Genomic DNA, 11,323 nt, shown 5'->3' with positions numbered 1-11,323 from the left:
GAGCCAATTGTAACTACGCAAATAGCGACATCAACATTGCAGATGAGGGGGCGGGAATAATATTTCTTTATTTATGTAATTATTTTATTCGTTTATTCATTTACTTTTACAAGTCAGCACAATGCTTATATTTTTATGTACATATATTACCCTTAAATTGCAAAATATATTGATATAATATATTGATGGCCCACCATCTGATGACATAGGAAAAAATGCCCCAAGGCCACGCCAACTTGCCGACCCCTGGTCTACAGTATAGCCCCTATAAGCCTGGTCACTGAATCCAGAGACTTCACACCATCACATACATAATGATCTGGACATGGCATAAACATGGCAGGTCTGTGACAATCATTCAGCCTGTGAAACCAGTGTCTACAACACACATGCAAACACCTCCACAACCTGATGAGGCCTATCTAATAATGGCTAGTTCTATGCAAACTCACAAAAATGTTACGTATAACTCATTGAAAATCTTTCTGTCATGTGGAACTGGCATAGTGTGACAATCCTCCTGTCATCTAGCTGCAATTCAGCTTCAGTATTGTAGTGCAAACACTGTATTGCCTTCCTCTTTATGAAGGACCACAGCTTGTCTCCTGCATTTGTACAGAGTTCAGTGTTCCTTCCCTTGCTTCAAGCACACACACCTTAGAGCGAGCATTCATTTCTGGCTACGTGGTGTGGCTTTTTTCTACTTGTTCTGACAGCTATTCTCCAAATTTAAAGACATGATCCTCAGTGACCTTCCAGCAGGGGCTGAGATACTCAGCTGGCAGATGACAGCAGGATCAGAAGTTTTCTAATGTTCATTTGCCTACACTTCAAATCATAAATGTATCCTTTTTTATACAGACAAAACAACAATTGAAGAATACAAAGCTAAATGCTTATTTTAAACAGTCTTTGAAAAAGTGCTTAGCCACATCCCTGCAGTTCTGCTGATCGACCAAACCAACGCAGCCACAGAAGGTCCCCTACAGGAGGACAGTAAATTCTGAGCCCTGTGTTCATCACGTCCCCATTTTAATGATTTAATCGGTTAATGTTTTTCTCTCATTAAGAAGGAAAATAATCTGAAAATGTTTATCAACAGTAAAATTATTTTCTTTTCAAAAATCAGCAATTTTAATTGTAATTTATTGTTGTCCTGCACATAACTTCATGCAGAGTGTAAAAAAAAAAAATCATTTTCCTGATTTACAAAATACAAACATCTTCCTTATGTACTCCTACATCAAAATGCAGTACACACACAATATGGTTGTACTACCTTGAAATTAATATAGGTCTTCCAGTCACAACTTCACTGTAAACTCTGAGATAAAAGTGCCACAACTGTTGAGTGAAACATTTTTCCAATGTTAGGACTCCGGACTGAGTTCAAAGAACTACTGTGGACAAATATGGATACAACATATGATCCAACTGTGCCTATCACAGTATTATCTCACTGTCGTTACATGCTTTTAGTTTAGCTGTTTTATTAGGGAACCATTATCTTTTAGATCTCACTGATTTATCTCTGAGTCGATTCTCAAAGGAACACTGACCTTTTTCAGTTTTTCAATCTGTTTCTGACGTACGGCAGTGTTATCTATGGCCAGAACCTCCACAGTCTCCTCTTTCTCCAGACGGTACTTGTTCACCCCAACAATGACTTCTGATCCTGAAAAAGAAAAATGTGGTGGCAAATGTTTTGATTGCAAGGTGCAAGGAACCATTCACACACTGACCTTGTTAAGGTATTATCTAAGGAGCAGAACATGGGGTTGTTAGATAAAAAGGAGTACATACAAGTTGCTTCAAAAGTTTTCAGACCTCATTACTTTTTGCACACTTTACTGTATTATAGATTTAATTTTAACTTTATAAAGCAGCCATTTTTTTATCAAGCCTACTCCATTATTCCCAAAAGTATTCAGACTCTTTGCAGTGTCATTCAGATTATGGTCAGGTGCATCCTGTCTGCTTTTCCCTGAGATGTGTCTAGAACTTGACTGGCTGGACTCCACCTGTGACAAACTGAACTGGCTGGACTTTGATTACTGTATATATTAGGTCACACAATTCACACTGCATGTCAGATTAAGAACTGAGCCCAAAGATCTCTCTAACAGTGCTTCAGAAGTCCTCCATCAGCAGCACTCAATCAGTCAGGCCTCTATGACAGAGGATCGACAGAGACACATGACAGCTGCTGTCGGGTGGTGATAACACCCTGACACAAGTGTACACACACATCTTCCCAAACAACACACTAAAATACATTGTGAGGTGGACTCAAGGTGAGACACAATCTTGTGTTAACTGTTTTCCTGCCCACACACATTTTACATTCCCCAGTCTTTAGGGTCTAACAAAGTGCGTGTTCAGAGCTGCCAACCAAACAGCGTTTTTAATTCTCAATCGAATGAAAACACCAATACTGGACAAAAGAATATCATTATATCCACACTAAGCCGTTTATAGCAAAGAACATTGAAAATCTAGAAAGTATTAAGGTCACACCAAGGGGTTTTAAAAGGCAGGAAACAGCCCTTGCACTTTTTAAAGTAACATGGGAAACTCATTTCCATGTTACACCACTTTGGAGACAAAAACAGTGCATAGCAAAAAAAATCTAATTTCTTATAAAGGATACACAAACCAAGAGTGAACAACTTCTCTATCAGGAGACATTTAGGACAATACACTGAATATTTTATGCCAAGTTCATTGCAATATAGTTCCATACAGGCCTACGATTATAGGCAGAGGCAAAAGAAGAAAAAGAAAAACTAAATGAGAAGCTTTAAGGTCACAAGCAGATGTTATGCTTATACAGTACCTGAATCAATGCGGGCCTGACGGCGTGCTGCACATTCCTCAATACGAAGTTTTGGAATCCCTTCTGCCACAGCTCTGGCCATGCCTCCCATGTCTTCAATGTCTTTAATGAACTACACAGAACAAAAAGTAGGCTATAAAAGAATGTCCGTATGATGGCGGATTACTTCTGTAGTCAGTTCTCTTCATACTGTATGACATTTACCGCACTAAAGCTTGACAGGCACAAGACAACCAAAAATGTTCACATTTAAAAGAATTTCCAAAAGAAAATCTAGCCCCTAGTTGTATATTATAGGTGAACTCTGGGTTAAAGATGGGACCGAGCGAAAGCTAAACTTCTCGTTAAACCACTTCTCAGGTTACTTGGATGGAAGCCCAGCCTGTTTGTTCCAGTGACAAACCTTCATGGCTGCATTATAGACATCGTTTGTTAGAGTCTCCATCATGTGTGAGCCCCCCCAGGGATCGGCGACTTTGGGGATGCCCGACTCTTCCTGGATGATGATCTGCGTGTTCCTGGCAATGCGAGCGCTCTTCACCGTGGGCAAGCCCAGAGCTTCATCGAACGAGTTGGTGTGGAGCGACTGGGTTCCCCCGAACACAGCTGCCATGGCTTCAATCACCGTACGGATTACGTTGTTGTATGGATCCTAACAACAGGAGCCAGAGTGGGAAGTTGGAGCTACAGTCAGTAAGTTTATACTGGAATTGAACTGGGTTTTCTTTTTTATTATTCTTGTATCAACTTATATTTACTTGTTCAGTGAGAGACCAGCCTGAAGTCTGGCAGTGGGTGCGGAGGAGGAGAGACTTAGCATTCTTGGGTTGGAAGTTCTCCTCAATGAGTGTAGCCCATAACCTCCTGGCTGCTCTCAGCTTGGCAATTTCCATGTAGAAATTCATCCCAATACCCCAGAAGAATGACAACCTGTCAACACACACAAATACATGTCAAAACAAAGAAACATAATCAGGTATTAAAATAGACTGAGATTTAAACGGTAAACCTAGTCAATCCTATTAAGATTTATGTCTCATTATACTTTATATCGACACCTGTAACCTAACAACCATAGTCACAGACTTCACCCAGTGATAGCTATGAACAGACACTACTACCTTGCAGAAGATGGAGAGAAGCAACATATTCCATCCAAGACTCATGCCCAGAACAAGAGTTTCTACTAAGCTGCCATGCTAACAAAAGCCTACTCTGGTTAGTAAAAGCTGAACCACAGTGACTTTTCTTCCCCTTTCACCTCAGCATTCACATGAACTGCATTCCAGTTTTGGCAGCTGTCCACATTCACCTGCAGACCATACCAACTAATATGAACTGCAGCAGGATGGCAGGCCATGAAGGCTCCATATCCAAATTTACCCAGCCGTCTCTCTGTGACATTTGGTGTTGGAGAGTGATACATTGGCTGTGCCAATAGATCAGCCATTACTATCACATTGCAGATAGTCTATGAGATAGTCAGAACTGAAGAAGCCTGTTGGATGAGAGGTGAAACATCTTCGACCTAGAAATCTAGTCCAGTTGATTTTTTTCTTTTTCAGCCTATCCATGTTTTACTTTACATTTTATATTACATTATATCTTTAAGCCACACATTGTGTTGTGCTATTAATCATTTATATAAATTAATAGATTACTTTAGGAAAGATTTGATTTGTGTAAAAGCCTTTCCATCTGGCTTAACTGTTTGCTGGTTCAACAAGTAAACAGACATCTGTTTGCCAGTCATCACACTCACTTATTGTGCATTAGTTAAAACATGCACACTGTCAGTGGAATGGGGTGGCAAAACCATGGCTATGGTACAATATTTTGGCATTTCATCGGTAACATGATATGACAGTTAACGTCAGGGTAAAATACTGAACAGTTCCTGCTCTCAAACGAGAGACCAACATGTCATTATTTGAATGAACAGTCAATCCCATGTGCATGGAAAAACTTTGTTAGTCTGTGCGGCACAGAATCTTGAAAGAATTTACTGTAAAATTCTATCAAATTCAACTAGTGAGTCTACTGACACTGAGCTTCAAGTGTGTCCATCAAAACTGGTCTTCTTCACACTTACTAACATCTTTATATTTTATACCTCGGGGCAAACTCGTCAATGGTTAAGCCTGCTTTCAGACCAGTGCGACAGTACTCCAGGCCATTAGCAATGGTGTAGGCCACTTCCAGGATGGCATCAGCTCCTGCCTCCTGAAGATGGTAGCCACTGATGGATATAGAGTTGAACTTGGGCATGTGCTGTGAACATGGTCAAGTCAGTAAATTAGATCAAATGTAATAAACATCTATATGGTATGATATACTGTAAGCACCCTACAAAAAAATATGGTTTGTACCACTTAGTTACTTGCAGAATATGTAGTAAAACTGTTGATACATACCTCGGAAGTATAAGCAAAGATGTCTGCAATGGCGTGCATGGAAGGTTCTGGGGGAAAGATATAGGTGTTTCGCACCATGAACTCCTTCAAAATGTCATTCTGAATCGTGCCAGTTAGCTTGGTTTTGGGCACGCCCTGCTCCTCTCCAGTCACAATAAACATGGCCAACACAGGGATAACAGCTCCATTCATTGTCATAGAAACGGACATCTTCTCCAGTGGGATTCCATCAAAAAGCATCTTCATGTCCTCAACTGTGTCTATGGCGACCCCAGCCATGCCAACATCTCCATGGACTCTGGGATTGTCTGAGTCATAACCACGGTGCGTTGGAAGGTCAAAAGCCACAGAGAGACCCTGCTGTCCCGCTGAAATGAGAGAGCAAACATGGATTACAGCCAGAGCTCATAGAAATCCTTAGTTCATTTATGATCTGAATTATTTGACTCATGCACAGCAAAACTGAAGAAATGGCTTCTTGTGAGCCTCAATAAAACATCACTATACCATAAAATATTAGAGTAAAAGATGACCTCTACAATAAGGTGATTTCACCTTATTGATTATTGGAGGTCGTCAACATATGATAATTACTCATTACAGCACAAAAAAAGCAGGCTTGTTTCAGATGTCTGAACTGCTGCTCACCTTTTGAAATGAAATTTTCAAAGGGAATTTTCATTTTTTAAGACTGATCTGAATCTGAATAATCAGGATTTGGTTAGTCCTTGTAACTGTTTAGAAGGTCAACAAAGTTTACAAGTCCTCATGCAATTACTGCACATACATACATACAACAGCACAGTAGGTTTGGTCTATTTTACTCAATCCAGTTTATTTCTATGTAATTCTCTCTATAATAATATAACACATTCATTTTGTCTTATGTGTGGAGTATGATATACTGTGCCTCAAATCAGCACTAGTACCAAGTCAGCTACTGCTTGTGAATCATTGTATAACTGACTAAACTGCCAGGTCCGAGGGAGATGCAGCAGGCAAAAGCCAATGACTGTATTTGTGGGGTTCTGACATGTTACAGACATAAGTCCAAAATTGCATTGAACAACACAAATTTTACCATTATAAGATAGAAAGCTAATTAATGCACAACATGCCAGTGTTTCAGATAAAAACAGAAAAATACACAACAAGAAAATCTACCTTTAATGTTATCTTTATAGAACTTGTTACTCTCCTCCACAGTGCTGAAACCAGCATACTGCCTGATGGTCCACGGTCTGTAGGTGTACATAGTAGGATAAGGCCCCCTAGTGTAGGGGAACACTCCTGGCAATTCATCAGCACTGCTGGCTGAGTCTGCTTTAGTGTACACAGGCTTGATGTTGATTCCCTCAGGTGTGTACCATATCAGATCCTCTGGGTTCTTCCCCTTCAGCTGTTTCTTAGCCAGACTGGCCCATTCAGGATTCAGCTCAACCCGGTCTTGACATGGTATGGAAGTGTGTATCAGAGAGTGGTGTGTGTGTGCCGAGGATACAGAGGCTCTAACCAGGCATCGAGCAGCCAGCCCTGCACATGCTCTCTGTGCAGTCAGCATGCTTACTGTTGGTTCAGTCAGACACACATGGATCACCTGAGATAGATTAGATTACATTACATTAGATTAAACTTTATTGTCATTACCCATGTACAAGCACAAGGCAACAAAATACAGGTAGATAAAGAGAACGATAAAAGATACTTCATAAAAGAAGTCAGTCATCACTCAGGTTGCATTTCTTTCACAAATGAACTTTAACTGTTGGTTCCCTGCTTCCTGGCAAATTGTACAATCTTATTTAGAGAGTATTACTAGTACCTAAAGACCAGCTAGTCACACAATGTGATACACGCACAAATATCTTTACAAGCATGAAAACAAGTCGGGTTGGAGTTGTTTTATCCAACTTAAAAAAGCAATAACTTTAGACAACACTTAACAAGAAACAAAATTAGTTAATGTTACTGTTTGGTGATAACAGTGCAAAAGATTTGATTTGATTTATTCTTTCAAGCATGTAAAAACAGTTGATATGACAACACATAATTTTACACATAATCCAATATCAATTTGCTTAGTACATGCTTGAATGGAGTAGGAAGAAGTCAGACTTATCCAGTCCTACCCCATGACATCATCTTACCATCATTGGTTTGCAAGCAATAAATGATTCTCTTCTACACCACACAAGTATTATACTAAAAAAATTATAACAGTGTTAACATTCTTACATAATTACATTACATAAGAGAAACAGTGGTTAACTTATTGTCACTGTGAAAAGAATTCTTACAAGTTTAACGTAACGTGACGTATATAACGTTATAGTCTCGCTCGATACATGCTAATTTTAAAATCTAACAGCAAGAATGTTAGCTAGTTTTTAGCACTGTGTTAGCTCCGGCGGCTGAACGAAACAATAAACACACGTTTCCTGGAAGTCCAAAAGGGCATGGCGGGATTAAATTACTACGGAGACTATGATGACTTTATAAATAACCGGTAAAGAGTCGAAACGTGCCAGTTAATGTTGGAATAACATCACCTCAACTACAGCTGTTAGCTCACTGCTAAGCACTTGTTAGCTAACCATAGGTCTTAAATAACAGATTGTATGCATTAGTGCAAAACACCAAAACAATACCTGCTAACATAAGATATTTTACAGCCTAAGCTTATGATTAACAACACGCATTACTATGTATTTTAAGACAATTTTCTGACCTTGTCATTTGTTGTGCACGTCCAGGTTTACGAAAGGCGTGTGTTCGTCTAGCCAATAAAGTTTCATAACAATACCATTCATCCAATCGCATGCTACGGTCAATGGAATGAACTTTGACCTAGGACACCGGAAGTAAACACTGAAGTCACTCTTATAGAACGTTATAGAGATAAGCAATGTCAAACAGTAATACATTTTGCCATTCGGTGTTATTACATAATGATAGTCAGTCCATAACGCATAATTATCATTATTTGTAATATGAATAATTCACACTACTGTAGTTTATTTATGCGCCATTAGGTGGCGGTAATGGTACATGTCAAACATGATACATATTCTACCTACTTTAGTATTCTAATATGAGTAAATCATAAATTACACACTGGACACATTTCTCAACACAGTACATGCCATTTTTATTGAAGAGTTGGTCGATAAACTGTCATAGCAGTAGCAATGGCTCTTACAGTTCTGTACAGTTTTGGACTGAGTTAGACTGGATAGGGTACACTTGCAGTAAATGTTTCTGAGGGATATAAAATACACTAAATGTATGCAGACAGTGGTCTATAATGCCCAGTTAATATACAGAGCAGAAGTACTGTACTTTCAACATATGTACCCTTTCTCTGTTGTTTAAACTGTAAGGCAGTATGTTTGACTGTAATGCTGTACGGCTTTTCATCAGACTGATTTCCTCATGATTCAATAAAATGTACAACTTTAAATGAAATTCAACAACAAAGCATCTCTAACAAACAAAAAATGCAGCATGTGTAAAAGTCTTGCAGGATGTAAACATTTTCTTGCAGTTTCTATAATAATGTGATGGCAATGAAGCAGCAGTAGATACGCTTAAATATTTAACTGAAGAAGAAATCAAAGAAGAGCTGGTGGATGGTAGCAGGCAGCAGCCAGGTATGGTCTCCTTGTGGAAACGGGTTGTGGCAATCGCAGCCTCGTTAACCTTCAGCCTTCTTATTTGAAACAGAGGCATCACTCCAACTTTAGCAGTTCCACATCGAATATAAGTGTGGCATTTGGGGGGATGACTCCGGGGTGGCCTGTCACTCCATAAGCCATATCTGGTGTGCAGGTGATTTTAGCTCTCTGGCCCAGGCTCATCTGAAGCACAGGAGGAAAACAAAAACAGTTCTAAACATGCTGATCATGTATGTGCCTCCTTTTTTTACAACAAACCAAAACAGCTCAAGCCCAAAATATAGTCACCATAGTTAGAATGAAATTGCTGCTGCTTATGGCATGATTTTTGCCATAATTTTTCTGTCCCAGATAAATTTCTTTGATCTGAGCAGAGTTTTTCCAAGTCTTGTAATCTGTACTTGCCATTAGCAGACTCTGGGTATTATGTTTCTCAGCAGCACTTGAGCTAGAAGATCACTCAATCTTTTCCATTTTTAATGCATTATTCAATAACAATAAAGCTGTAACAAGAAAACAATCTGACTGAATGGGTGGTATGGTCACTTTAAATATCACAGGCATAAATGAAAAACAAAAAGAGCTTGCAGCTGCAGTTACTAGGGATAGAACAAATTGTGAACCATTTTATGCAAGGCAAAGTGTCAAAGCAAGTGCCTTTAATTTCCCACCTTACCTGTGCTACTCCTTCCTCCCAGCCCTTAATCACCTCTGACCGTCCGATCTTGAACTTAAACGGCTTGTTCCTGTCTCGAGAGGAGTCAAACTTTTTCCCATTCTGCAGCATACCTGCCCAAAACACAGTACACAAACCAAATTCAGAGTAGAGATCCATCTGTTTAAGAACACTGGTCATCTGATACAAGATTAACAGTAAGTCCACATTTATTTTTATGCCGTTTTACACATCTGTAGTGTTACCTGCTCCTAGCTGGCTGGCAGTGCTGCATCTAGCTATAACTCACTGTTATCTGTTATTTCAGTGTGTTGCCAGAGCCATGTACACCCTTCCCTCAGTAGCCAGTGTTTTGGAATGAGGCGTTTTAAGGTTAAAGGAATGAAGCAACAGTGGCTCCAGTCTGAGGAATTACTCTGGCAGGGCCTCTTATCAGGTTCTTGGGTCTGTTTCAATTACCCAAATGAACAAAGGGAATGTGAATCAGGAAGCGTTGACCTGGTTTAGTGGATTATTTTTAAAGTTAACTGGGCCAGGGCTGGCCCGTATCTAGACCGCAGGGAAAAAAGGGTAACAAAGGCAGAGCAGTGCTCCTTCACAACACTGACTGACCGTTCAAGCATGATAACAACACTGGGGCCATTAAACACTACTAAAGATGTGGAAACACAGGCCTCACTTCATTAGTGGCTTTAACATGCCCTCGTTGACTTCCCCACTTTGCCAGTTTCCCTTTAGGGAATCCAAGCTGTCACCTGAAGCGACGTTCTGTTCCTCTGATAACTCATGTGAACTGTCTGCACTGCCCAGATGGCCAGCGCAACTCTAAAATGATGCAGACGTCAGGACATAGAACTATGTATTTAATACTGGATTTCTGTATGAATCTACACAATTTTGTGCAGCAATCTGATGAAGTAGCTTGACTTGTCAGGCATTTAATTCTCTGCATGAGCCAAAAACAGATCTTCCATTATGGCTGTTTTATCCGTTAATAGCTTCTCGATCACATTTCCAGAAAGTGTACTACATGAATGCATAATTTAACTCTATGAACCACATGTGAGGACTTTATCCATATCTTCAGTCTTGCAGGAATCCAAAGTGGCAGCAAGCAAACACTATTCTACACCTACTTCATTCTATTGTTCTCTGTAGTAATTCAACAAGTGTGAATGCTTGGCATTTAAAGTTGCATGTTAACTGACGTTCAGTGTTGGTGTCTGGCTCATGTAGTCATATGAATGCTGGTACTGTACACCTTCTCCTCTTTCAACCCCCCTAAAATTAGTAGGTCCATCATTTCCAAGAATCACAGCAGCCCAAATATCACTGGATCCAACCACAGAGTCATCAAGTGCACACGCCATGGTGAATACCACCTGCGTACAGAGCATCCGGGCAGCACAGGGGAAAAACCTTCTTGCATCAACTGCAGAAAATTGGGTTCAGTTGCTGACAGCAGTTCATGCAACTTGCAAGGAAGCACTTATTGGAAATATTAACAAATGAGAAACTTGTGAGGGATCATATCCTAGTGAGTTCAAGTGTCTGTTGAAAGGTTGCTGATGTCATGGAGATACCGTTCACCTACACACTATGTGCTTTTGGTAAAGACTTCTCACTGTTAAATAAAAGGACAAACAACCCCGGAGGAGGCATTGTAAGCCAGCACAAGGGTTAACAGCATCAGGGACTTTGGTATACACTGGTAACAGGCTAA

At 39.9% G+C, this 11,323-nt stretch overlaps 2 protein-coding genes across 4 annotated transcripts in view; both read right to left on the bottom strand.

The window, feature by feature from the left end:
* mmut (methylmalonyl CoA mutase) overlaps positions 1 to 8,092 on the bottom strand; it is a 62,504-nt gene extending 54,412 nt beyond the window's left edge. For 2 of the 3 annotated variants that reach the window (XR_002275226.1, XM_020603753.1), the window contains exons 1-8: positions 7,979 to 8,092; positions 6,415 to 6,847; positions 5,251 to 5,618; positions 4,950 to 5,107; positions 3,595 to 3,766; positions 3,240 to 3,488; positions 2,837 to 2,948; positions 1,560 to 1,675 (exon numbers count right to left, since the gene is read on the bottom strand). Coding sequence is in view for 2 of the 3 variants with exons in the window: in XM_020603753.1 (XP_020459409.1) it covers positions 1,560 to 1,675; positions 2,837 to 2,948; positions 3,240 to 3,488; positions 3,595 to 3,766; positions 4,950 to 5,107; positions 5,251 to 5,618; positions 6,415 to 6,811 (1,572 nt within the window). In the remaining variant the exon portion in view is untranslated. The remainder of the gene's footprint in view (positions 1 to 1,559; positions 1,676 to 2,836; positions 2,949 to 3,239; positions 3,489 to 3,594; positions 3,767 to 4,949; positions 5,108 to 5,250; positions 5,619 to 6,414; positions 6,848 to 7,978) is intronic. The other variant, XM_020603754.1, reaches the window with a different exon arrangement.
* A 449-nt stretch (positions 8,093 to 8,541) lies between these two features.
* The window catches only part of fkbp1b (FKBP prolyl isomerase 1B), a 13,230-nt gene continuing 10,448 nt past the window's right edge, over positions 8,542 to 11,323 (bottom strand). Inside the window, exons 3-4 of the mRNA XM_020603790.1 lie at positions 9,601 to 9,713; positions 8,542 to 9,107 (exon numbers count right to left, since the gene is read on the bottom strand). Of these exons, the coding sequence (XP_020459446.1) occupies positions 8,979 to 9,107; positions 9,601 to 9,713 (242 nt within the window). The 3' untranslated portion in view covers positions 8,542 to 8,978. The remainder of the gene's footprint in view (positions 9,108 to 9,600; positions 9,714 to 11,323) is intronic.

This window comes from Monopterus albus, unplaced genomic scaffold (assembly GCF_001952655.1).
Source record: "Monopterus albus unplaced genomic scaffold, M_albus_1.0 scaffold62.1, whole genome shotgun sequence".
NCBI classification, from domain to species: Eukaryota; Metazoa; Chordata; class Actinopteri; order Synbranchiformes; family Synbranchidae; genus Monopterus; species Monopterus albus.
The sequence above is the reverse complement of the archived record's forward strand: the minus strand, read 5'-3'. Positions and strand labels throughout refer to the sequence as shown.